This window comes from Dermochelys coriacea, chromosome 15, assembly GCF_009764565.3.
Source record: "Dermochelys coriacea isolate rDerCor1 chromosome 15, rDerCor1.pri.v4, whole genome shotgun sequence".
Classification (NCBI taxonomy): Eukaryota; Metazoa; Chordata; order Testudines; family Dermochelyidae; genus Dermochelys; species Dermochelys coriacea.
In genome coordinates, this window is record NC_050082.1 from 24368519 (window position 1) to 24396340 (window position 27822).

Consider the following 27822-nt stretch of genomic DNA (forward strand, 5'->3'; position numbering starts at 1 on the left):
GCAACGGCGCGGCTGTCGCGGCAGCCGCACCTGAGCTCTGCGCCTGCGCCGCGCCCCCGCCCCCGCCCCCGCCCCCGGGGAGCCGTCTGGCGTCGCCCCCCGCCAGTGCCCCGCCCGGCCCGGCCCGGGGAGGCGACCCGCGTCCGGGTAAGTCTCCGCGCGGGGGCGGGTAGCTCTGGGCGCAGAGGGGCCCTGCCGGGGGCTGGCCCGGCCCCGCCCCCATCTCCGTGTGGGGCCGGCGGCGGCCGCGGGGGAGAAGGAGCTGCCCCCAGGAGCGCCCCGAGAGGCCGGGGTGTCTCGCGTCCCCCCCCCCGCACAGACAGGTGGGGTCAGCCCGGGGGGCTGGGTGTCTCGCGTGTCCCCCCCGCACAGACAGGTGGGGGGCAGCCCGGGGCGCCGGGTGTCTCGCGTGTCCCCCCCGCACAGACAGGTGGGGGGCAGCCCGGGGGGCTGGGTGTCTCGCGTGTCCCCCCCGCACAGACAGGTGGGGGGCAGCCCGGGGGGCTGGGTGTCTCGCGTCCTCTCCCCCCGCACAGACAGGTGGGGGGCAGCCCGGGGGGCTGGGTGTCTCGCGTGTCCCCCCCGCACAGACAGGTGGGGGGCAGCCCGGGGGGCTGGGTGTCTCGCGTGTCCCCCCCGCACAGACAGGTGGGGGGCAGCCCGGGGCGCCGGGTGTCTCGCGTGTCCCCCCCGCACAGACAGGTGGGGGGCAGCCCGGGGGGCTGGGTGTCTCGCGTCCCCCCCCCCGCACAGACAGGTGGGGGGCAGCCCGGGGGGCTGGGTGTCTCGCGTCCCCCCCCCCGCACAGACAGGTGGGGGGCAGCCCGGGGGGCTGGGTGTCTCGCGTCCCCCCCCCCGCACAGACCGGTGGGGGGCCGCCCGGGGGGCTGGGGGGCTCGCGTCCCCCCCCCCGCACAGACAGGTGGGGGGCAGCCCGGGGGGCTGGGTGTCTCGCGTCCCCCCCCCCGCACAGACAGGTGGGGGGCAGCCCGGGGGGGCTGGGTGTCTCGCGTCCCCCCCCCCCGCACAGACAGGTGGGGGGCAGCCCGGGGGGCTGGGTGTCTCGCGTCCCCCCCCCCGCACAGACAGGTGGGGGGCAGCCCGGGGGGCTGGGTGTCTCGCGTGTCCCCCCCGCACAGACAGGTGGGGGGCAGCCCGGGGGGCTGGGTGTCTCGCGTCCCCTCCCCCCGCACAGACAGGTGGGGGGCAGCCCGGGGCGCCGGGTGTCTCGCGTCCCCTCCCCCCGCACAGACAGGTGGGGGGCAGCCCGGGGCGCCGGGTGTCTCGCGTCCCCTCCCCCCGCACAGACAGGTGGGGGGCAGCCCGGGGGGCTGGGTGTCTCGCGTGTCCCCCCCGCACAGACAGGTGGGGGGCAGCCCGGGGGGCTGGGTGTCTCGCGTCCTCTCCCCCCGCACAGACAGGTGGGGTCAGCCCGGGGGGCTGGGTGTCTCGCGTCCCCCCCCGCACAGACAGGTGGGGGGCAGCCCGGGGGGCTGGGTGTCTCGCGTGTCCCCCCCGCACAGACAGGTGGGGGGCAGCCCGGGGGGCTGGGTGTCTCGCGTCCCCCCCCCCGCACAGACAGGTGGGGTCAGCCCGGGGGGCTGGGTGTCTCGAGTCCCCCCCCCGCACAGACAGGTGGGGGGCAGCCCGGGGGGCTGGGTGTCTCGAGTCCCCCCCCCGCACAGACAGGTGGGGGGCAGCCCGGGGGGCTGGGTGTCTCGCGTTCCCCCCCCGCACAGACAGGTGGGGGCAGCCTTGGGTGTCTCGCCTCCCCCCCATCCCGCACAGACAGGTGGGGGGCAGCCCGGGGGGGCTGGGTGTCTTGCGCGCCCCCACCCGCACAAACTGATGGGAAACAGTCTGGGGGGTTGGGTGTCTCACGTTCCCCCCCCCGCACAGACAGATGGGGAGCAGCCAGGGGGGCTGGGTGTCTCGCGTTCCCCCTCTCCCCGCACAGACAGATGGGGGACAACCGAGGTGTCTTGCCTCCCCCTATCCCTGCACAGACAGGTGGGGGTCTGGGGGTCTCGCGTCCCTCCTCTGCACAGACAGGTGGGGGGCAGCCTGGGGTGTCCCGCCCCCCCCCACAAAGACTGGTGTGGGAGGCTGGGTGTCTCATGTCCCCATCCCCCCCTCACAGACAGGTGGGGGGCAGCCTGGAGGGCTGGGGTGTCTCATCTCCCTCTGCACTGACAGGTGGGGGGCAGCCTAAGGGGCAGGGTGCCTTGCATTCCCCCCCTGCAGGGAGAGGTGGGGGGGCAGCCTGAGGGGCCGTGGAGTCTTGCGTTTCCCCACCCCCAGCACAGACAGGTCCGGAGCACCCTGAGGGGCCGGAGCATGTCATCTCCCCCTGCAAACATAGGTTGGGGGCAGCCTGAGGCCAGGGACGTCTCACCCCTTTCTCCCCACATACACGGGTGAGATGAAGACTTTTTTCCTGTCCTCCCTTACCACTCTCACTAAGGCAGTGGCTCTCAACCAGTGGTCTGCAGACCCCTGGGCGTCCACATACCTTGTCTAAGGGGTCTGCAAAAGGTGTTTGTTACCAAAGAAAAGTGGTTTTCAACCTCTGGTCTGGACACCTTGGGGGGTCTGCAGACTGTTTAGATTTCCATGGGGGTCCTCCCCTCCGTATGAAAGTTTTAGGGTTCTGTAAATGAAAAAAGGTTGAGAATCACTGCATTAAAATATTTCCTCCTGCCCACGCCCAGCAGAGAATAATGCTGGGTGTGCAGGGCAAAGGCTTTCTTCTCCATGAACGTGTGTGTGCAGGGACTGCAGGATTGTAGCAAAACAATTGCCTTCCACTTCTGTGAGTCTTTGGAGCCCCTGCTGCAGTCCGCTGGGCAATAGGAGGCGGGCGGGGGGGGGTTATTCTGCTGCCCTGTTACTCCCTGGCTAACTTAGTGACAGGGGTGTTTCTTAAATTCCCTGTTCCTATTTAGAAAACACAAATACATTTCGGTGGATTGATTTAATTCTTCCCTGGAAGGGAGGTGGCATGACTGCTTGTCTTAGACCATAAGGTATGCCATGGGAGTACCTAATAAAAGAGGAAACCTGAAGGACAGTATTGCCTTTGAGCTTTAGGGAAGTGACATTATTCTCCTCCTCTTCCGTTGCAGTGAATCTGTAGGGTGGATGAAGAAAGAAAAGATGGAAGGACTGTGTGCGGGGAGGGTAGGGGTGGAATCTTTATTCAAGCCAAGGAGGTATTTTATGTAAAGAGAGAGCCCATCATTTGTGGAAATAATAGCAAGGAGTGCAAAGCTTGCATTTGGAAATGGAGTGTTTTCCAGCCACCTAGCTGCTGTCTGTTTATCTCCAAACCCAAGAATTAAGGTGGGACAAAGAGGGGGTTGGGGAGGGAGGGAGAGAGTCCTTGCGTGTTTGTACATTGCCACCGTAAATTATAATAATATGCTTTTTTAATGTATATTAAACTCAAAAACTGAAGTAGGGATGATAAGATTGAAGGACATGGGGCTGTGGCAGCCCAAGGGTGGGATTGTAGAGTTCTGAGCTGCATTGCAGGTGCATAAGAAATATCCAGGAGACTTTGTTTGGATGGGTAAACACTTGAGCTAAAATATGCCTTTGTTGATGTTTATACAGTAGGAATTCTCTCTCTTAATATTTTAAAAATTCATTTCATATCCATGTGGCTGTAGTGCAGTCCCTCCTTACATATTGCTTGTTCGCTAGTAAATGTAGTCTGTTAGGGTGGTACACTAGTAAGAGAGAATTATGATCTTGTCTTAGTTTAATATAGATGTACGTTTATGCATTCATAAAATTATACTTATCCCTAGGTTTGTTTGACTATTTAAAACTATTGATATACTGGAACACCTAATAAAATGACAAAAATAAAGACATCTATCCATTAAATCCCATTTATGTTATCTGTTTTGTTGAATTTTAAAGCTGTTCATCGACTGTATGAAGTATATTGAGATTTCAGTGATGTTTTGTTGTTTCATTGAATTTTCAATTCAAAGGTGGGGAGATCATGATTCAGGAAGACATTGCATGCCTAAAAGAATATATAAAATGAATAATTGGACAAACTGGTGCATAACTGCTGTAGCCTATTCTAAATGTACTGCGTAATATATGTTAAAAACATCGTTGCAGAAAGAACTGTGACAGCCAAGCTAAATGCTGTATACAAGATTCATAATAACTGAGTTGAAAATTAAAATTGTAAACAAGTAATTTTTAAAAAACTTTACAATTCATAAATTTGATTTCAAATTTTAAAAATGTTATCCTTTTGAACAGCAGTTTTCAAATTATCAAATTGCATTTTTCTTTGGCATAATTTGTAAAATTAAAAACTGTTTTCATTGTGGCTCATTATTCAAATCTAAAACCTCTTGAGAATTACTGTGTATTTGTTTGGAGGAGTCATCAGTAAGCCTTTGTCATCAGAGGGCAGAAAGAAAATTCCCCTCTGTGTTTTTCCTGAAAGGAATGCACTTTTTGAAGATTGTATATAGTATAGTAGAAGGATTAGGATTGCAGGTGGAATAAATAGCTTGCAAGCTTTGCTCTTGATCTCATATTTAGCCTAGCATTTACTTTATTTAGAATTTTAAAAGTACTGAAAGATGTCTAAGGAATATTTAAAGCCAAGTGTAAAATGGTATCTAGGGATTATTTTTATAGCATCCGTATCTCCAGTGTATACTTTGTATGTATGTAAGTGGACAAATATAAAATAATCCATCTTTCTGCCTGAGGTCTTGCAGATGTCATCTCATTATTTTTAATAGTGAAATATTGTAAATGACTAATTTTTAGAACCAAATTAGTCTTATTTCACCATGTTGTATATAACTTTGATCGATCTTATTCCTGAAGTACTGTTTCTATAATACTTTGAAACCTTTTGCGCCACCAGCTAACAAAAGTGACTTAATTGATCAGTTTGTCAGTAACTAATAGTAGCATTTTTTTGAAGTGTGATGAGGTATTATAAGATCAGTGATCCAAATGACTTACTTGTAGTATTGGATGCTTTATGGGAATATTTAGGCATGTACTGGCCAGAGAACAGTTTCTGTAGCTTTCTTGTTTCACAGTCTTTTCCTGTTCTCCCTTTCTTGATTCTAAAAGGGGTTTAGGAATCTAAGATCTGAAAAAAGGGAAGACCTAGAAAGGGAAAAATAAAGGTTTTATAAGGTGATTGTACTAAGTGACTCTCATTTGAGTTCTGGCTCTTTATTCAGGCTTTTGCATGTCTGTTTACTGTAGTGCACAGTAAAACCATGCATTTGTTTCACAGCAACACCCTTATTGTATTCACAGACAAAAACACCCCTACATACCTTTTGTAGATTCTGCTTTAAAGGATGAGAATATTTTCCTATATATTAATTGTACAAGCTAAATTAGTATTGAATATTGTACAATAAACTAGTTTTCCAGCAGCTCCTACCATACCCTTGAAATAATTGTGCTGAATGATGCAGTCCAGGAGTGTGGAAGGAGTTAAACTGGAGAGGTTGCACATTGTTTGTAGAAAAAAATCTTATTACAACTATATAACTAGAACTTGTTGATTCCTTTTGCATCTACAATATGCCAAAATAAAATTTCTGGGACATTCCCTAGCCCATTCTTGTTTTAGTGCTGTATTTTAATAATTTTGTTTGAATGTTAGAGTAAGATAATTCACTGAAGATTGCCGTGCTTTGAATGTCTTTGTTTCCCTTTGCAAGGGCCAGTGTTTGCCTCTCTAATGAACTTCTCATAGCTGAGTACAAGAACTTACATTTATTAGGCAATATTAAAACTAACTCTCTCCCTACAAGAGGGTATAGATCAATACCCATAGTTCTGTCTGTATTTCTCAGAATCTTTGTCACCATTGACTGAAGAAATTACTTTGCAGGGTAATGCTAGTATTATATCAGTATTGTATCTCAGCTAGTTGGAGAAGTCAGCTAACTAGATTATGATAGTTCTGAACATAGGATAAACACTTGAGAACTATTGTACTTAAATACACTTCTTCACATTAATATGTTCATAAAGCAACAATATAAGAAAATATTACAAATAGATTTCTACTGTTATATTTTGGGGACAGTCTTCCATTCAGTGAATTCAGTTGTAAAATTCTCATTGACTTTACTGCGGTTGGAATCAGGCCTTTAAAATGCTAGAAGATTAGTATTAGAGCACTGAGAGTCCTAGGATCTTGAAGATTGGTCCACCAGCACTGAATTTATATGAAATGTATTTTTAGTTAACAAAAAGAGGCAAACATTTAACATTAACTGCATAAGTTTTTTTCTTTCATGTTGCTTGTTTCTCCTTTAGACAACAGATTTTTCACTTGCAGATAAAGTAAACACAACACTGTTTCTGCAATGGTAGATCTAACCTAGTGCACAGCATCTGTTCTCTGGTACAACTCATGCTGAAGATGCATATTGTTTGCAAAACAGGCCTTTAAAGTGAAGAATACTGTGCTCAGAGCTATGACAGACATTCTATAAACTGTTTTCAAATTTTCTTTTTTTTTTTTTAAAGAAAAATCCTGTTTACTCTCTATCAGCTGCTTGTAGACAGTGAGTAGGCAGTTTTCCTGTGAAAATCTGTGAAATCTTTTTGCATGTAAACCCTACAAATGTAGCACTTTCTCTTGCTGTCTTAATTGTTGGAAAGCAAATTCCATTTCAGGTGAGAACCAGAGTAAGCCCAAAGCAATTAAAAACAGAATATGTTGTTTTGTTTCCCGTTACTTTTAAAGGTTTGATTCAAATTGTCCATCCCCTATTATATTTCTAGTCTGCATAATTTAGGAGTATACAATAGCTGGGTGTAGTATTAATAAGACATCTGTGAGTGTTTGTTTACTCTTCTGTTTAAAAAAACAAACAAACCCCAAAACCCTATCATTCATATGCTATTCCTTAATTGCATTTTTCAAATAATACAACCATTGGTTGTCATATGGGCCTTTTGCTCTTAAAAATCTTATTTTGAGCAGAGTAAGGGAAGCAAAAATTTGAACATGTTTCTAGTTCTAAGTCATTATTCTAAAACAATGAAGCGTACATTTATGAAACAGTATAACAGGAGGTAGATGAACAGGTAGTGAAATGTTTCACTGTTTTACACTATTCCAGTATTTTACACAAAAAATACCATTAAGTATGTTAGGCAAATAGCTCCAGATCATATGGGGAAGGAGTCCTTTTCCTATAAAAAAAGAGGCAATCCTTAAAACCATGAAATTAAATCCAAAGAACTGGTGTTAATGAAACATGAAAGTTGAAAAGTCAAGCATTCAGAATCACGCCATTCCAAAAATGATGGCAAATCCTTTCATCTGAATCTCTTTTGGGATTCCCACAATATTGTCAATATAAACTCTTCCTTTAAAATAACATGAAAATATTGGCTCTGAGTTCATGAGGGATTACTGAACTCTTGAAAAATCCAAGAGATTTGGTTTCCTCTGTATTTTAGAATCGTATTTCTAATTTGAACACCATTATAGGTCCAGGCTTATGTACAGAATACACAACACTCAGAATATGTCCTTGTAGGAAAAATTCTTTGTCTTGTAAATAATTTAGGGCCTGATCCTGCTTTTGATTTTTTGCTTCCATTTTCAAGACCCTCTCTAATGAACTTCCTGTAGCTGATTATAAATTGTTACATTTATTAAGTGATATTAAAACTGTTTCTCTACCTAGAAGAGGATGGAACTTTTCTTTCTTTTTCACTGACTATGGAATTGTCTCTATTAGTGAAAATGACGTTTGGTAGCTAGTTGTAATATTGCATCGCTGTCCACAAATCTAACTGTATTCAGGACAGAAGGCAGAACCCACCCATTTGCTATGGCTTTCCCTTCGCCCTGATGGAAATTACATTAAGTAATAAACTACTGTCTGCTCTCAAAATGGAGGAGAGAGAAATGAAGTGATGCTTTCAAGGAGGGGCCCTTCTACTGGCAAAAGGAAGAGAAAACTCAAATCTCTGCACAAAAGCTAGTTGAAATTTAACAATTTTTTTGGTCAAAAAGTTATTAATTTTTTTTATCAAAATGATTACTGACATTTTCCTCCAAAATGGGTCTGTTTTTTAACACTTTTGAAATGAAAATGTCAGAGTTCTTTTTTTTTTTTTTTTTCCCCCTCCTGACCAGCTCTATGTGCAAGGTACTGGGATCCTGTAGTAATGGACATGGGTCACAGCCTATCTGCATAGGTATTTATACTATCTCTGGCACTCCTGACATTGTACAGAATCGTTTGCCCATGATGATGTTGTCTAATACCATTTGTGAATCACTCCAGTGCTGATGATCTCTTTATGTATAATGCCACATTATTTCTCTGACCTAATTGAAGCTTGCTTCAGTCTGTTGTGATTTAATTGTGGCATCTATGGGACTTGTGTAGTCTCAGGGGGTGATAAGGATTGTATAATCTTCATTTGAATAATTCTTGCCAATACTTATGATTTTAAGGTAGATTGTGTCAAATTTACAGGAAATTACTGAGGCATCTGTAAAGAGTACAAGGTGGCTCATCTTATTCATTTTCTGAACATCTAGGAATTTTAAATTGTTGCTGTCAAGACTTTCTCCTCTTAATTGATCTTCCTGCTACTATGCTGGGGAGGCCACATATGTCTGTCTGGAAAACAGCAGGGGAAAATCACCTTTGTAAAATAACCAGGAAAAATGTTAGAAGTGATTTCTTAACAAATATAGGATTAAATTCTCATTCTGAGGGGAAGGAAAGACATGTTAAATTTCTCCTTCCTTTCCAGAGACTATAATTATGCTTGAAATATCAAATAAAGCTTTGAAAAATGTGAGGGCAATGATACACAAATCATTGGTGGTAAAGAAATGGCAACTGAGACAGACTTGTATATCTGAATCATGAGAGATATTGGCTTAATAGTAAATATCTTATATTTTCTGTAGCAACCAGGGAAAGGAAAATACTTACCATAGACTGTAGGAAGGAGATTGTGTGGTCCTGTTATATAGTGAAAGCGTCTACATTGCAATTTTTAATCAAAAAGAGAAACCTGTGCATGTCTGTCATATTTTATTATTTTATCCTTTGAGTTTTATGTTTTTCCAGTAACATCAAAAGTCAGTTTGACAGGAACACTTTTGTCATCTGTGAAACTGAAGCTGACTGGAAAGGGTCTTCAAAAGATACTCTGTGCCCCTGCTTTCTTTAGGTGACTTCTTGAAACTGAATTTGCTACAACACATAAGAAAATATTCTGTCAGCTTGTGGTATGTTTTGATCAAGTAAGGAATTGGTTCTCCACTGAGAGGAAGTTAGTTGTCTGCCTGCATAAATAGCGTATTCCAGCATAAGATCTGAATGTATGTCTGGAGGGTGCTCAAGTGCTTGGTATGTCTGGAGATGGATGGAATGGGTACCATCTGGAAAGACATGACTTTCTTGTTTAACTGATCTCCCCCAGTCAAAAATAAAACCTTATAAAAATGGCTAGTTAGCTTCATTCCAGCACTGTCTTCATATGTTCTCCCTCCTGGATTCTAAACCATCATCTCTCTGCTCTTATCTTTATGATGTGAGTGTTTATATGAAGGCATTCCAGTTTGTCCACAGGAGCCTGATACACAGCCAGAAAAGGCTTCTGAATGCCTCAGGAATATTTTGAACTACATCCAAACACTTCAGATCAGAAGGGGCCCTTCTGTCAGCCCTGCCTATCATCTGTGAAGTAAGATTCCTACTTTTGACAACTCTTTCAGTTTAATTTATTTTACTTTTTGGTTTAAGAATGCATATATATATTTTAAAGAAAAAATTCTCTGTAGGACTGAGACAGATCTACCATGAAGCGTTTTTTTCTGGTATGCCACAGTAGAGTGAGATTTGCCCTCTACGAGCTGCTGAATCCGTCGGCTTTTGACTTGTATCAAGATTTCATCTTGCATAATACAGTTCATTTTGGCAGGTAACACTGCATCATCCACACACAACCATGCTGACACTGAGAGGAGCCAGGAAAACATTTACTTCTTGGGGTGGATAGAAGAATTTTAACATTTATTTAAGACTTCATGCTGGAAGGTGAGTGAAGTCTTGGACTGATTCTTACACAAACAAATCTACTTGCATGTTGCATTTGGTGCACCTGAAGGAACATTGTTTGATTAAATTCATCTGTTCCTCTGTCTCTAGGAAAAAGGATATTGGGAATCTGTGTATGTCCATAAATCTTTATGGGCAGGTTGGGCTTGATCCTGAATTTCTTATTTTATTTACATACATTTCCTTTTGGCCTCCATTGAGACCACCACCTTCGTCTACATCTCGTGGGTTTGGGTGGAAGGGTGGAACTTTGCATGTTTGTCTAGATAAAAGAACTTCCATCACAGTGCTGACAAGCTCATTGTGCTAATGCCAGTATGAAAACTATATAAGGGTATATCTACACTGTAGCTGGGAGAAAGTCCTCCAGCCTGGGTAGACTTGGTTAGCACTCTAAAAATAGCAGTGATACTATTTTCAGAGTAGCAGCCATGTTAGTCTGTATTCGCAAAAAGAAAAGGAGTACTTGTGGTACCTTAGAGGCTAACCAATTTATTTGAGCATAAGCTTTCGTGAGCTACAGCTCACTTCATTGGATGAAGTGAGCTGTAGCTCACGAAAGCTTATGCTCAAATAAATTGGTTAGTCTCTAAGGTGCCACAAGTACTCCTTTTCTTTTTGAGTGATACTATTGCAGCTCTGGCAGAGCTCAGATCCAGGGGGCTAGGTGGGCTTGAGAATCCATACTGCTACTTGAGCCACACCATCCACATAACTATTTTTAATATGTTAGATTGAGCTGAACTAGCATATGTCTGTCTACCCAGAATGGATGTTCACTCCCAGCTGAAGTGTAGACATACCCTAAATAACTAGCAGTATTGTAGCTGTAAAACAGCTGTCATGCTCGCTGTTGTTTGTAATCAGCGGAGTTTGACTTGTAAATACCGTCCTCTCTCAGTTCGTATCACTTCTTAAATATTTGGAAAGATTGAAAGACTTTTTTTTCTTTAAATAGTTGAAAAACTAAATATTTTATGACAGGTTTCAGAGTAGCAGCCATGTTAGTCTGTATCTGCAAAAAGAAAAAGGAGTACTTGTGGCATCTTAGAGACTAACAGATTTATTTGAGCATAAACTTTCGTGAGCGTGAGATGTAGCTCACGAAAGCTTATGCTCTAATAAATTTTAGTCTCTAAGGTGCCACAAGTACTCCTTTTCTTTTTGCGAATACAGACTAACACGGCTGCTACTCTGGAACTTTGTAGACAGGTCCCTTTTGTTATACATCAGCTAACCTGAGTTTATGAAAACAGTTGTCAGATAAGTTGCATGGAAGGACATTGATTCAGAACTACACATATAAAATAAATTCTAAGGTGAATCCATACATGCATCTAGAGTAGAGCCTTTATAATGAATGCAAAGCAACTAGATGAAATACTGTTCCTAACTACACTTTAGATTCAGTGTTTATTTTACAATGCTGACTGGGTTTTTTTTTTTTTTTTTTTGCAGCTTTGGTTTTTTGTAGGGTGTTCTGTTTTTTTTATACTAAGTGATAGGATTAATTCTATGATTTGATTACCCTTTTTTTTCAGTAAATCTCATACTTTTAAAAAATGGTGTAGAAGTTATTACATTAATTGAAGTATTTAGCAACTGTTCAGATGTTGCTTGAATCTTTAGCAGCCTGGAAGACATGATGGAATGCGATCACCTTAAAACAAACTCCTTGCTATGAATTTTCCCTTAATGTAGTAGTAATACTTTGCACTTGTTTAGTTCTGCATACTCTAGGAAAGGGATGCAATCAACTTGAAATTGAATCAGGTTTTATAAAGCAGTTAAAAATAGTTTCAGGTACTGAGCTTGCTCCAAAGTCCATTCCTGTCATTCTTTGTGACTTTAAGAAACAATCCCCTGTTGCTATGTGAAATACCGACACAAATAGGGAAACCGATTGTACATGGAAACAGTGAAACTTACTAGATGTAAGGTGTTTGCTTACTTTAGGCCATCTGACATCTGAAAAGGTTTTTATTTCCTATAGCTTTTCGCTTGTAGTCCGCTTGCATGTTGTTTCTAACAGTAATTAAAAAAAAAAATTTCAGACAAAAGTGTAATTTTTAAGTTGACAGTATCCCTGTAAGTCTTCTGAACTAATTACAAAAAATAATATTCTAAATCATAAAGTTCAAAGTTAGCTGCTTTTTGTTCAAGGACTGAATATGTTACAATGAGTTCCCATTAGTGACATGTATTTTCAGGACACTGCCATTATTTTTAATTACAGGTTTCAGATTAGCAGCCGTGTTAGTCTGTATTCGCAAAAAGAAAAGGAGTACTTGTGGCACCTTAGAGACTAACCAATTTATTTGAGCATAAGCTTTCGTGAGCTACAGCTCACTTCATCGGATGCATCCGATGAAGTGAGTTGTAGCTCACGAAAGCTTATGCTCAAATAAATTGGTTAGTCTCTAAGGTGCCACAAGTACTCCTTTTATTATTTTTAATTGTGCACCAATCTAGTGCTCTCTTCATCCATACATCTCAACATATTTTAAGATGAAATGTAGAGCATGAGATGGAGTTTGAAAGGTCATGCTATTCACTCAAAAGGGGGTTACAAATCTTAAAATTCTGCCAGCCATGCTGAGTGCATCCCATTGAATAGCACTGAGTTCCTGTGAAAACAAAGCAATATTCTCTTTCTCGTCCTGTAGGAGAGGTGAAGCATTAAAGTTCTATCAAAGTGTTTGAGCAAAAACTTAAATTGTTTCAAAAGTACGGTTGATGCATCCAGAAAAACAAAATACAACTCTGTTTGTACATGTGTGCTCAGCTGCCTACCTGCATTCCCCAGACCATGAAGCATCCTCCAAAGGGAGCAAAATAACCTTTATGAGCACATAAGGGAGGGCCATGCACCCTCCTTTTTAGTGGCTTTTGCATCAGTCTCCAAAGGCTGTGGTCGAGTGCGTCCAGTTCTGCCCTCAGTTACACGATTTTAAAATGAGAGGAACTGAACTGAACTCTCAGAAGCTTATCCAAATTGTCTAGACATGTAGTACCTAATCTCATTAAGGTAAACTTAGTCTTTTTGTTTCAATACCATTTGTAGTTCTTTGGCTCATGCCTGACACAAAGCAAAATAACAGTCAAAGAGCTGACTTCATGTAGTAGTAACGGTGCTGTCAGTATGGGACAGTAGTTTAGTTCATTTCTGTTGACCGTGGGGGAACTCCTCATTAAAAGCATTAATGGCAGCGTTATCCTGTTCATTAATACCTTTAGTGCAGGATATAATTCCCAGATCACAAGCATTCCCCAGCAAAGCAAAGAACAAAACCCTATTGAGCGAGGACAAAGAGCTAAAGTGTAAAGAGCAAGCTATGTATGCAACATAGAAAATTAGCTGCTTCAAAGGCACCAAAAAGAAACTTTGATTGTTTCTGGACATAGTGTGCTTTGTAAATACTGGACACATCAGGAAAGGTTAAGGTATTTCCCATTCTTTTCTAAATCCTCCTTCGGTCTGCACTCTTCTGGGGTGTCAGGCCCAGATCTTTCAAACCTCTTCCCTCTATTCCCCACTTAAATCCATGCTTGCGATACTCTTGGGGAAGTAGTACTTGTGGCACCTTAGAGACTAACAAATTTATTAGAGCATAAGCTTCTTTTTGCGAATACAGACTAACACGGCTGCTACTCTGAAACCTGTCTTGGGGAAGTGTGTAGGAAATGTTTAATATATTCCTAGTTCCTGATCATCTTGCCCTAGAAAATGTAGCCCAACCACAGACTAAGTGAATCAGTAATAGAGGTCCAGCTTGTTACACAGCCAGCTTTATTCAGATTGATCCTTTCTTACTGTCATATGATTTGTGCTTTGGAACATGAGTTTCAGAATCTTTGGAATTACCATCCATAACAATCCATTTCAAGTTAAGTTTGCATCTTGTTCAGTTACTGTGTGCCTAACAGTACAAAACAATTTGCTGTCAACCCAGGAAAATAATAATTTATACTTTTTATTGAACTGGCTTCCACTAGATAGCTCAAGTGAAGATTTTTTTTATTCTTTTCCCAGATGAGTAAATAATAATGTGTTCAGCCCTTCCTCTCTTCCTATACTACCAGATGGATAGTGCATTAGCTAATAGATGTCTAGCAAAAAAAAAAACATATTGCAGAATTGGAGCCAGCTGAATAATGATTGATCAGTTAGCATCTGAGAGGCTGTTCAACTGTCAGTTGTCTTGAGTTTTTCCAGTTCTTCTCCCGATCCACCCTTTGCTCTAGGAAAAGTCATCTAGATTAGGATTCAGTGACATTTCTGCACTGCAAAAGCATAGAATTCAAAAAGGCAGGCAGCTATTATATGTCAATAAAATGACTCTGTCTTCCAAAGATATAAAGTTCCCTCTTATTTGTATGGAGTGATATTTTCTCCCATTTCCAAGAAAACTTCCATGCACAACTTCTTCCACAGAGACTATATAGAGTTGTTTCCACCTGTCTTGGAAGAGGGTATGGCTGGGCAGGCTAACGGTGGAATTGGGGGATGCCCACATACCCATGGAAACTTCAGCAGAAGTGAATGCTGCTTTGTGTAGCATTATCTTTATCTTTGCCCTTCACCTTCTGTTTTTCTCGGAGGAAGAGGTAAGGTGCAGGCATGACCACAAGGCATCCCCTGGGATTTGCTGTAGTGCAAAGTAAAAACACAGGAAGATCCCATGACATTCTCAGGATTGGAGGGCTGTGCTCCCTATATCATCCAGAGGAAGGAGAAAACTGCTTACCTGAGAGAGGCTGCTACCGCAGAAACACTTGTGAATTAAATTCCATAGATTTCCCTGATTAACTTCTGCAGGGGAGAGAGTCCTAGGTCCATATTGTCAATTTCTGATGTCACATTTTCCTGCCAGCCTCAAAAAAATGTTTTATTTTTTCCTTCAAAGACTAGTTAATCCCAATGTGATTCTTAGGTCTTGTGTGAAAAAAATAACTCCTGGTGTGGAATAATACTACTGTATAATAGTAGATTATTATACAGGTTGTCTTGTTTTCTGACATATATTATTATTTTGTTGAATATATTTATTTGGAAGGTTTATATATTCTGAACATCTTTTCTGTTACTTCTTTGTGTCTTTAAGGCTTTTAATTTTTTCTTAAAACTTTTCACTTCACTTTAACCTACAGGCACAAAGCTGATGTCGATAATGATCGTGATAGGAAAGGTTTCCAGATATTATTTATAGACATCTCTTTTTATACACTGAAATTAACCAAAGAAATCGATTGCTGATATTAACAAAAATCCTATTTGAGCCCCTTTTAAGAGTGTAAAGCACTGTAACCATATCTGAAAATCCTGCCATGTTTGGGGAATGGTCTCTAATGCAGATTTCATTCTGCTGTTGCATTCAGTCAGTAAGAATACAATGACAGGTTTCAGAGTAGCAGCCGTGTTAGTCTGTATTCGCAAAAAGAAAAGGAGGACTTGTGGCACCTTAGAGACTAACCAATTTATTTGAGCATAAGCTTTCGTGAGCTACAGCTCACTTCATTGGATGCATTTGGTGGAAAAAACAGAGGGGAGATTGATATACACACACAGAGAACATGAAACAATGGGTTTATTGTACACAGTGTAAGGAGAGTGATAATTTAAGATAAGCCATCACCAGCAGCAGGGGGGGGAAAGGAGGAAAACCTTTCATGGTGACAAGCAAGGTAGGCTATTTCCAGCAGTTAACAAGAATATCTGAGGAACAGTGGGGGGTGGGGTGGGGGGGAGAAATAACATGGGGAAATAGTTTTACTTTGTGTAATGACTCATCCATTCCCAGTCTCTATTCAAGCCTAAGTTAATTGTGGCTATGTAGACTCCCTCCTCAGGCCCTACGTTACCAGCACTCCCAGCTATCTTTGAGACACCACTGACTTCCTGAGGAAACTACAGTCCATTGGTGATCTTCCTAAAAACACCATCCTAGCCACTATGGATGTAGAAGCCCTCTACACCAACATTCCACACAAAGATGGACTACAAGCCGTCAGGAACAGTATCCCCGATAATGTCACGGCTAACCTGGTGGCTGAACTTTGTGACTTTGTCCTCGCCCATAACTATTTCACATTTGGGGACAATGTATACCATCAAGTCAGCGGCACTGCGATGGGTACCCGCATGGCCCCACAGTATGCCAACATTTTTATGGCTGACTTAGAACAACGCTTCCTCAACTCTCGTCTCCTAATGCCCCTACTCTACTTGCGCTACATTGATGACATCTTCATCATCTGGACCCATGGAAAAGAAGCCCTTGAGGAATTCCACCATGTTTTCAACAATTTCCATCCCACCATCAACCTGAGCCTGGACCAGTCCACACAAGAGATCCACTTCCTGGACACTACGGTGCTAATAAGTGATGGTCACATAAACACCACCCTATATCGGAAACCTACTGACCGCTATTCCTACCTACATGCCTCTAGCTTTCATCCAGATCATACCACATGATCCATTGTCTACAGCCAAGCTCTACGATATAACCGCATTTGCTCCAACCCCTCAGACAGAGACAAACACCTACAAGATCTCTATCATGCATTCCTACAACTACAATACCCACCTGCTGAAGTGAAGAAACAGATTGACAGAGCCAGAAGAGTACCCAGAAGTCACCTACTACAGGACAGGCCCAACAAAGAAAATAACAGAACGCCACTAGCCATCACCTTCAGCCCCCAACTAAAACCTCTCCAACGCATCATCAAGGATCTACAACCTATCCTGAAGGACGACCCATCACTCTCACAGATCATGGGAGACAGGCCAGTCCTTGCTTACAGACAGCCCCCCAATCTGAAGCAAATACTCACCAGCAACCACACACCACACAACAGAACCACCAACCCAGGTACCTATCCTTGCAACAAAGCCCGTTGCCAACTCTGTCCACATATCTATTCAGGGGACACCATCATAGGGCCTAATCACATCAGCCACACTATCAGAGGCTCGTTCACCTGCACCTTCCAATGTGATATGTGCCAGCAATGCCCCTCTGCCATGTACATTAGCCAAACCGGACAGTCTCTACGTAAAAGAATAAATGGACACAAATCAGACGTCAAGAATTATAACATTCAAAAACCAGTTGGAGAACACTTTAATCTCTCTGGTCACTCGATTACAGACCTAAGAGTGGCTATCCTTCAACAAAAAAGCTTCAAAAACAGACTCCAACGAGAGACTGCGGAATTGGAATTAATTTGCAAACTGGATACAATTAATTTAGGCTTGAATGGAGACTGGGAATGGATGAGTCATTACACAAAGTAAAACTATTTCCCCATGTTATTTCTCCCCCCCAACCCCACCCCCCACTGTTCCTCAGATATTCTTGTTAACTGCTGGAAATAGCCTACCTTGCTTGTCACCATGAAAGGTTTTCCTCCTTCCCCCCCCCCCCCCCCGCTGCTGGTGATGGCTTATCTTAAATGATCACTCTCCTTACAGTGTGTATGATAAACCCATTGTTTCATGTTCTCCGTGTGTGTATATAAATCTCCCCTCTGTTTTTTCCACCAAATGCATCCGATGAAGTGAGCTGTAGCTCACGAAAGCTTATGCTCTAATAAATTTGTTAGTCTCTAAGGTGCCACAAGTACTCCTTTTTAAGAATACAATGAGCACTTAAGAATCAGATGACACTGTAAAGCTTTTATCTGGCTGAACTTGGCTTTGCAGAGAAGACTACATCATTCTGAAAAGGTAATGCAACCGAAATATTGACAATGCTTAAAATTAATGGTCCCCCAAGGTCACTAATACAGCTGAAAAGTCCATTTAAAAATTATCATTGGCCCTGTGGGCTCTGACAAAATACATTTATGGTGGCAACTGAGTGACTCTCAGTAAGGCCTCCTCCCTCACTTGCAAAGCAGTTATGACTGTTCTGATCCAATCCTGTTTTACTGAAATCCAGGTTATACCAGAGCATCCATCCAAAGCTTATTTGTTACTTGTCCAACCCAATAGTCTTTTACTTAGAGCTCTGTTGGACTATAACTTTCCATAGCTTTATGTATTATGATTATGGTGATTTAATTGCCTGCTAACTAGCTTTGTACATTGTCAGCATGATGCTGGCAAGACTACCACCCACCCCAGCAAAGACTGAACTAGCAGTGTTAATTTAGAATTCTTTTTGTAAAACAATCATTCTAATCCGTGAGCTTTTTTTCTGCAAATCAGCTGAAAGCTCCATGCTACACTTCCATGGAAACTGATTCCCAAAAAGCCCCTTTACCCCATAAGCCAACTCCTTGTTTCCATGGGAATAGCAGCCTCTAGTTGGCTCATCAGAACTGTATATTTCAGCTCTGGCTACCAAGTAAGATCAGCAAGACCCTGTTTTTTAACTATCCGCTAGATTCAAGAGGCCACAAAAACTTTTGGTCCTCACTTTGGGGTGAGGGGTTGAAGTTGGAAAGAAGTGTGTGTATTTTTAGAAACATTTTTCAATTTCATTAACTTAATTTGCTGTTAATGTTCCCAAATAAAGATGGTTTTTAAAAAGTTATTGCATACCTAAAAGAACATCTTTTATGTTTTAAGTTCAAGCATTTAAGATTGCCAGTGTGACCTTAATTCTTTCCCCTTGTTTGTCCATCCTGTTCCCTGAATGAGTCAGGGATCCTGGGGGGAGGGGGGAAGTCATGTAATTTAGTAGTGTATCGTAATGCATATGGCACAAGAGGGAGGAAACAAGATTGCATGGTCAGCCATAAATCTGGCACTTCCTAATGCTTGAGTACTTGACTTTGCCACTTTAATGTTAATTCTCTTAACATAGTCTCTTGTACGTATTTTTGTTCTTTTAAAGTTTAAACAAATTATGAAAAACTTTGACACTCCTCTTTGTGTGTCATCAGTGTTTGTACCCTGAACCTGCAGGATAGACTTCTGCCACTGAGCTACAGGACTAACTACAATAGCTGGCAGTAGGAGAAGGCTGTTGTTCCAGCAAGGGGTATGGGCTAATGGAGCCAGGGAATGTTCAGGAGTAGCTTGGCAAACGTCTTTCTTCACCCTTCTTGGAGTTTGAGGGAGCTCCTGCCCGTTGTGGTCCCTCAGAAGGGGGATGCGTCCCATAAGCATATGCCAATATGGGAGGAGCCTGGTTCATGCTCACGCACACCGGCTGCTGCAACGGCTCCACATGTTTCCGGTATAGCGTGTGCTGATGCTGTCGCTTTGTCAGCATGCACCCAGCTCGTTAGAATGTTTGTTGTCTATTATTATTTTGATGTGGTGCCAAAACTTTCCTGAGGCATGCAAGGAAGAGAAGGGAAACAGTGATTTTTTCAAACGTTTAAACTTTATCAAACCTCAACAACTTCATGGGACCAACAAATGGCACTTCCCTAGCCTGAGAGGTTTCTTCCTGCAGAATTTCAAAGACCTGCTGCAAACAGTGGAGGTGTTAGAGCTTCTCAAAAAAAAAAATTACAAGAATCTTCTCACAGAAAGTGTTAGGCAACCTAAATATAGAGATTACTACCAAATCAAAATGCATCAATAAGTACAGCAGCACTGGATACCCCTACTTCTTGGTTGGCTTGGAGACTGCCATTACTGATATTACAGCTTTCTTTACTGGATTCTTTAGTGGAGCATTAAGTAATCGGGGAAGCTGATCTCTGGGAAGCTGGTGTTCTGATATTTCCTCCCCAAACCATCTAATTTCTGGACACAACTTCCACATGTGCAAAAATGTTCCCCGTTCCCTGCAGTCTCTCCAAGAGATTTTAAAGTGATGAAGGTTCAGTTAGAAACACAGGGGCTGAGGTTACATAATACCTCACATAAAATGAAGGTATGGCAACTGTATCAATTGCATACTATCACTTCTGGATTTCTGGCAACTACTCTGTGCAGATCACCCTGGGACTAAAACACTCCAGAATGCCCTTTTAAAATAATCTCAAGAATCAGACTCTGACCACTGCCTTAATGCCTTTCTCCAAAAGGAGAATGTCACTGCCCTTGCCACAGGGTCCCATCTTGCTTTTGTCCTTGATTACACCATGCTCAGTAGAGTCCCTGCGGTCCCGCTTAGAATCATTATTGTCATCGCATGAGCTACAGTTATTATAGTAATGCAGTGCAAAGGTGTCTTTAATGTTGTGTAGCTGTCTCACTCAATGTTGTCCTAGTCATAGATTATAAAGCCAGAAGAGACTACTGTGATCATCTAGTCTGTAGCCATCTCCATCTCTTCAGTGCCACAGGGCAGATCTAAGACCTAGATAACTACTGCCTTACAGTCTGTAGAATCCAATGCCTTAATGTTTCTGTTTGTACCAATATTTTATGAGTACCAGAAATAGAGCCATATTCTCTTTAAATGACACATCCCGTTGGTCCATTGTCTTGTTCTATAGTATGTCATCACAGAATCTTGGACATTCTGTCTTGTTTGGAGATGTCAGGAGGCTGTTCTCCAGTACTGAGAATCCTGCAAGAAGTTGCAAGGATTTGTATTACAGTGCACTAGAAAATGCTATCAGAGACAGAATAAAAAGAAAAGGAGTACTTGTGGCACCTTAGAGACTAACAAGTTTATTAGAGCATAAGCTTTCGTGAGCTACAGCTCACTTCATTGGAAGTGAGCTGTAGCTCACGAAAGCTTATGCTCTAATAAATTTGTTAGTCTCTAAGGTGCCACAAGTACTCCTTTTCTTTTTGCGAATACAGACTAACACGGCTGCTACTCTGAAACCAGAGACAGAATAGCGCAACACAACGTAGAGTTCTCCTCGAGCAACCTTCTCTTAGTGCAAGTTCCATTGTATGCATTTGTGCAAAAGTCGACTTCCATTAGGTAACCTTAACAACAGTTTCAAAGTATCCCAACCCCGGATGTTTCCAGCACCATTTGGCTCAACCTTTAGTTAAAGGCAAATGATTTGCTGATCTCGGACCTTCACGTAAGGTTTCACCATACTTGGGTACAATACTCTTCAGTGCTTTGTTTCCTTGCCCTATATAGGGGGAGTTACTGCGTGTGCCTAATTTCCTGTGCCTCAAGAGGTGAATCAAAGTCCACAATAAAACAAACATCTACTATTCTGTTTTCTTGGAACTCCACTTTTATCTTGTTAAGGGATTAGTGCCTTAAAGCCTGTCTGGAGCTAATGCTTTAATGTGTTAACTACAAACAAATGAGCACCCTGTGTCCCCTGCCCCTGGCTCTCGGCATGGAGGCTGCTGCCTAGAATGCACTCAGACTTTCTATGAATGTTAATGACCAGTTCCAATAATAGGTGTCATTAAATGCTTTAAATGGATAATGTGAAATGCCTTTTACTCTTTGTGGGCCTGATTCTGCTTTTGTACTGGTTCTACACGAGTGTAACTCTACTGACATTATTGGAGTTGCTCCTGATTCACCCAGGCTAGAATTGGACTCTTTATATCTGCAAGGTAACTGTGTGCTATAACTCTGACTCTCTTTAATAACAGGTTCCTCGATGTCAGGATGGCAGCTTCAAACCTGGAGAACCAGTTGCACAGTGCCCAGAAGAATCTGTTGTTTCTCCAGCGGGAACATGCCAACACACTCAAAGGCTTGCATGCTGAGATTCGACGACTGCAACAACATTGCACAGGTAATTACATAAATACTTCCAGCAGTGTTGCTATGATCACTCAGCAGGCTCGGCTTTGCGAAAGGCTTCCCTCCCAAGTCCTCCTCTTCCTGAAGCCATTTGAAATATTATTTCACAATAGTATTAAGATATTATTTGACCAACTGCACTTCCAGAAGAAGCTTGGTACTATATTATATTTTAGTAATTGCATAAAAACCTGCAGGTTCATGCCACTTCTCAGTATTGAAATATCCATAAATCATCTCCTCCTGTTTTGGACTTAGCTCAGACAATGTACATTTCTGAGTACACAAACTATTGTAATAAATAAAGTACAATTGTTAAAATAACTGAAAAGCCTGTTTTGTGAAGTGTTTTCTCATATTTATTTCATGTACATTGGCTTTCTTGCTAATATGGTAATCTGCAGTGTATCCCTTAGTTCAAAGTAGAAATGTTCTGCTATAATTTATTATAGCAAATAATAATGTGGTAGAACTTCAGAGTTGAGAACTGACTAATCAACCACACACCTCAATTGAAACCGGAAGTACACAATCAGGCAGCAGCAGAGACCACTCCTTCCCCCCCAAAAAAGCAGTACAGTACTGTTAAAAATAAACTACTAAAAGAATAAAAGCAAAGCAGCATTTTTCTTCTGCATAGTAAAGTTTCAAAGCTGTAGTAAGTCAATGTTCAGTTATAAATTTTTGAAAGAACAACCCTAATGTTTTGTTCAGAGTTACGAACAACCTCCATTCCCGAGGTGTTTGTAACTGAGATTCTACATGTTTTAAGGGCTTATAAAAATGTTTGTAGTGCAAAATATGTATGTATGGTCTAGCAAAAATAATTTGCACTCAAGTCTAATGTGTTGATAACTGATTTTGATTTAGTAGCAAAGATCACTCATATTTCTACTGGCTTCATCTAATATGAATTACTGTACCAGCACCAAATGAACCTTAGAAACCCTCGTAGGTCCCAGCTAGTGGGTATTCCCAGTCAAGGCAGGATTTTTCCCTATGGTATATTCTCCAAAGCTTTTGTCCAGTCAACAACTTTTGAGAGAATATTTCACAGTATTCATGTACAAGTGTGCACTGGGCTCAAGCAAAATAGCCTATTAAACTAATCAATGGCAAACAATGCTAATAAGTGAAAAAACGGGCAGAACAGATTTTACTCTTCAGTTTCAGTCATGAAAATCATTTTAAGTATTTACATAATAAACATGTCAGAACACTTAATTCAATCAAATTAAACCCAAAACTTAACATGTGCAGCTGCAGGATACAGGAGTGGTTTGGGGAGCATTTTCTGTAGCTTTCTTTAAGGCACTGACTTAAATCTGTTGAAGCAGACTTTTGCTACTAGAAACACCTATGAATGCAAAATGCAGTTCTAACCTCTTTACAGATATGCTCTATTTTAATCATACATAATGTCCAAAAAATAAAACCTGTTTCTTTTTTAGATTTGACCTATGAGCTGACTCTGAAAAGTTCGGACCTGGCAGGTAAGAAATGTAGTGCAGGTGACGCTTTTCATGTTCTGGTTAACATCTTCCATCTTTTGGTGTGTTTGTGAGTGAGAAGTGTAGGCATCCATTTTTTTTATTATTATTATTTTAAACACATCACAAGTATGTAATAATACTTTTCACTTAGAATTTTTAGTGCCTTCCAACCAAGGATCCCAAAATGCTTTCTTACTTGCTAGGCTTAATTTCTGAATGCTTGTGAAGAGTTCCTATACCAGGGTCACAAAGAAGCCTATGGAAGGACCAGGAATGGAACCCAAACTGCTGACTCCCATTTCTTTGTTTTAACCACCAGACCATCATTTCCTTCTACTCAGTAAAGGAAGACAGAAACTATAAATACTCTCACTCTGCCCATAAATCACATTCTTGAAACTGTGCGAATACTGTAGCTGCATCACAGATCCAGAGAGAGCTGCCAGGCATATCAGCTGTCCTGTGCTTTAGCTGCTGATACTTACGAGCATAATGCTTGCTGGGGATAACCCCTAGACTAGGGAAAGGGTACAGACAGTTAGGCCTCACAACACGGCTTTATGTTAAGTATTTGATTGTACCTGTTTTACAGAAGGGTAAGATGAAGTATGAAAAGATTAAGTGATTTGCCCGAGGTGTCATGCCATGGCAGTGGGGCAGCCAGGAATAGTGCCCAAGAGTTCTGACTTCAAGAGCATTCTCCTAACCATTAGCTCACCATTACATTTATAGACTTCGTAATGTGGTACAGCCAGGCATTCTCCTATCCAGTCAATGAGTTCTTGTTACTCTTGGGGGCCTAGCAGGATATGCAAAATGACTTACATTTGGGAGCATTCAGCAACCAAAATTTACTATAATTTCTGGCTACTTTCCTAGAACAACTGAGCTATCTTCATTTTTACTTCAACTTGGTATCATCAACTGGGTGCTGCTGAATGTGGCGTTGTCTAGTATCTAATTTTTTGTTTAATTAAGAGCTATCGTGTTAGCTTTTAAACTAAGAAGTGGTCAGTGTATTTCCAGAAGTTAGCCTTTGGGATGTTCTTACATTCTGAGAATTAATTTTAAAGAAAGGAGTTGCATTGCTCGTTTTTTACTTAGCGGCTATAATTAGCTTGAAACGATTTACTTTTCCTGTTCTAGAAAATGGTAATTCAAGAACTGATGAACTCAAAAGAAAATGTGAAGCACTTGAAGCTCAGCTGAAAGTCAAAGAGGCTGAAAATAATGAATTATTAAAGGAACTGGAACAAAAAACTGCAATGATGATGGTGCTGGAAAACACCATTAAAGAAAGAGAAAAGAAGTATTTAGAAGAGTTAAAAATGAAAAGCCATAAGCTAAATATGCTGTCAAGTGAACTAGAGCAGCGAGCAAGCACTATTGCATATCTAACTTCACAACTGCATGCTACCAAGAAAAAGCTTATGAGTTCAAGTGGGACTTCGGACGCCACCCCATCTGGAAGTCCAGTATTGTCCAACTACAAGCCAGCCCCTCCCAAAGATAAGCTACCTGAGACTCCACGACGCAGAATGAAAAAGAGTCTGTCAACACCACTAAACCCAGAGTTTGAAGAGGCCTATAGATTAGGATCGGATAGCCGAAAGCTGCTGTTGCGAGAGCCTGTTGATGCTATGCCTGATCCCACTCCGTTTTTACTGGCCAGGGAAACTGCAGAGATCCACCTGATCAAAGAAAGGCCTTTAGTTATTCCACCCATTGCTTCAGAACGCACATCAGGAGAATCACACAGTCCAGCAAAAGAGAAGCAGCACAAGGCGCATATTGGTGTGGCACATCGAATTCACCATGTAACAACGTCCCAGCCTCAGCCTGAGGTTGAAACATTAGCAGTGGATCAGGTCAATGGAAGTAAAGTGGTTCGAAAGCATTCAGGGACAGACAGAACTGTTTAAGTGAAATGATTGATGTGATGCTCTATTATTCTGTTGCTGTTTATGCACTGTGATCAAATAGGATAAATCTCACCTGCAGTAAAGTTTCTTTTAATGCCCCATGCATGCCAAATTTTTTCCAGTAATTATCCTACTTCAGTGAAACGCAAACGAGACTCTCTGTTCATATTGCAAAGTATATAATTACTAAATGCTGTGGCCAAATCTAGGTGTACCTGACTGCTTGCTTCTAAGTACTACTCCATTTACTATAACTGCATAAGTGGACAAAAGCACAGGCTACAGTCTGCATTATTAATCAACATTAATGAAAAAAGATACTAATTATAAACCTCCAGCAATATGTATTGGCTGTTAATGTTTAAAATGTCAGTTCCTTTGAAGTCTTGATGGTGTGTATGTAGCATTTCATACACAGACTCTAACTTTCATGACAAAGCCTTTCTTATGGCAGCATTGAAAATAATGCAGATGTGTTAAGAACCTACGAGAGAACTTTTTTCAGGTAGTCCTGATCAAACTGTGTTCATATTTTTGTTACATTTCTCTCCACTTTTACAAAATTCCCAACAAACTTTATTTTATTAATCCTGTATTTTGATTTGTGTCCTTTTTTCTTTTTAACAGTTTCAAATGGTCATAATATATAACTGACTCTGGTGGGAGTGTAGGAAAGAAAACACCAATTGAAAAACTATTGTGTAAGTCTTCATGGAAAGAGTACGAATACTGTCCTAATGGAAAGCAGGCTTCTGTTTTGGTGTTTAGTGTAAGATTAATATTAATCATTCAATTTCTAATTAATACTTTGCACTATGGTGCCTTTTGTACAAGGCTCTTAAAACGCCTTACTAAGGTGTAAAAATAATACACTGCACAAAAAGTGCACTATTGAAATGTTTGTTTTTATACTTAGCCTGTATATTGTACAACAGCATAAAAACCATCAGACCTAACCAATGATTTATTTGTTTTTGTTTTAAGTTTGAAACAACTTTATGGAGACACCAGGCTCCTTCTTTTTTGAGGCACGCTCACGGAAGGATGCAAAACCCAAATGGTATTTTTAGAGTTATCTGGCAATGTTAACCTTGGGAACCTTTCAACCCATTCTCAATGTTTCAGGTGGTTTGGAGAATTCCATTACTGAAAATGTCAATTATTAGGAAAGTACAAAAATAGTCTTTTAGGTTTTTTAGAGGTTGGGGATCTACAGTTCAAAGGAGAAATGAGTTACTAACTTGGGAGGGGAAAAAAAAGGGGAATGTTTTCATTTAACCCACAATTTTAAAAACTGTTTTGGGTTAGTCATCTCTAGTAGCAAACAGAATTATTTAAGTAGTTTATCCTTAAGCCCCTCATTCCAGATGTTTGGAAGATGACACTAGTTTGCAGTTCTGTAGCACACTTCAACCATAGATGTCAAGGTACTTTACAGCAGTGGATAAATCTCATACTCATTTTAATCCATGTTTTGAGATGACTTACCCAAGAGACCACAGGAAGTCGGTGCTAGGCTTTCCTCAGGGCATTGTCATGCTGGCACTCAAAGGATGGGAGGAACAGTGTTGTCTGTTTTGATTCCTATGCTCTCAACAATACTTCATCTCTCCCAGTAACATACCAGCTGCTTGCCCATTTCCCTCCTCCTTCCTTTCCCCTATCCTAAACACACAACACCACAAAAATGCAAATGCAGATTTTGTGTAAGCATATTCCTTTAATGCCTAAATTTCTGGGAGTTAGCCTCAGAATTCATTCTTGCTATGGTAGGAGTCTGCTGGCCGATAAAGCACAACAAATAGAATTGTGCATATGATGATTCCAAAATGCTGGTAGGTCCATGATGTGCCTTTACCAATTTGAAATACAGTACTTGTTTAAGCTAATAAAAGAAACAACTTTTTAGGAGAGGTTGGAAGTAGGTACTTATTCTTTAGACTAAGGACATTATAGATCAGCTAGTGCTCTGGAAAGTAATCCAACTTCCCATCTGTGTCTAAAGTTTATAAAAAAAAGTGTAAGAGTGAAGCTACGATTATATGAAAATTAAATCAAAACATGTCTGTGGCATGACTTAGCAACCCCTCTCTTTGCTCTCTGATCAGATTTTGTTTTAGGAACTCTTCAAAAAATAAAGGTTTTTAGCCTTTTAGGTTGCAAAGATTAAATACAAATTGACATAAATAGCTAAAATCCTTCTTTAAATATGCAGACAGAATTAAATATAAGTTAACAGCATGGTGCTTTCTATTTACTAAATCTTAATGTTTTAGGAAAAATTGCTGCAAATACTTATTTTGAAAATGTCTCTGGGCCAGTTTAAAATCGGTAGAATTCTCTTGAAAATGCAGGGCAAAAAAACCTTGATCCCGTGCTTCTTGGCTTAATTTGACTTCATAAGTTCTCGGATATCCACCAATGCACTTTGGGTGTGGGAAATTGACAGTTTACGATGTCAGTCAGAGTTCAAAGTGAGACAGACCCCTTGCAGCACCCAATGGGAAATATGCTTTGTGGTTGAAAGATCAGCTTCAAAAACTAAGCCAATGCCCATGGCATTTCTTCTCATGGAGGTTGTGTACACAGGTGTCCGGAATGTGTTCTAAAGGCAAGAGAAAGGCAAGTATTGTTTTAAGTACAACAG

At 41.7% G+C, this 27822-nt stretch overlaps 2 protein-coding genes across 6 annotated transcripts in view; one reads left to right on the plus strand and one right to left on the minus strand.

Moving 5' to 3' along the window:
- CCDC92 (coiled-coil domain containing 92) lies at positions 1 to 26131 on the plus strand. 5 transcript variants are annotated; one of them, XM_038373266.2, is made up of 5 exons: positions 9616 to 9741; positions 9979 to 10094; positions 21607 to 21752; positions 23212 to 23253; positions 24400 to 26131. In XM_038373266.2, the coding sequence occupies exons 3-5, from the start codon at positions 21623 to 21625 to the stop codon at positions 25173 to 25175; spliced, it is 948 nt and encodes a 315-aa protein (XP_038229194.1). In that variant the 5' UTR covers positions 9616 to 9741; positions 9979 to 10094; positions 21607 to 21622; the 3' UTR covers positions 25176 to 26131. The 5 variants fall into 5 exon arrangements, with proteins under 5 accessions (XP_038229199.1, XP_038229201.1, XP_043354397.1 ...); XM_038373271.2 differs by lacking the exons at positions 9616 to 9741; positions 9979 to 10094 and adding an exon at positions 1 to 147; XM_038373273.2 differs by lacking the exons at positions 9616 to 9741; positions 9979 to 10094 and adding an exon at positions 190 to 323.
- The window catches only part of DNAH10 (dynein axonemal heavy chain 10), a 101816-nt gene continuing 99680 nt past the window's right edge, over positions 25687 to 27822 (minus strand). The window contains exon 79 of the mRNA XM_038373263.2: positions 25687 to 27780. Coding sequence (XP_038229191.1) covers positions 27634 to 27780 — 147 coding nt within the window. The 3' untranslated portion in view covers positions 25687 to 27633. The remainder of the gene's footprint in view (positions 27781 to 27822) is intronic.

What these genes read in the sequence shown, in the direction of transcription:
- CCDC92 (XM_038373271.2), top strand. Translation starts at nt 21,623, where the DNA reads ATGGCAGCTTCAAACCTGGAGAACCAGTTGCACAGTGCCCAGAAGAAT. An exon ending in ACTGCAACAACATTGCACAG is followed by an intron (nt 21,753 to 23,211) that starts GTAATTACATAA and finishes TTTCTTTTTTAG; the next exon opens with ATTTGACCTATGAGCTGACT. An exon ending in GAAAAGTTCGGACCTGGCAG is followed by an intron (nt 23,254 to 24,399) that starts GTAAGAAATGTA and finishes TTCCTGTTCTAG; the next exon opens with AAAATGGTAATTCAAGAACT.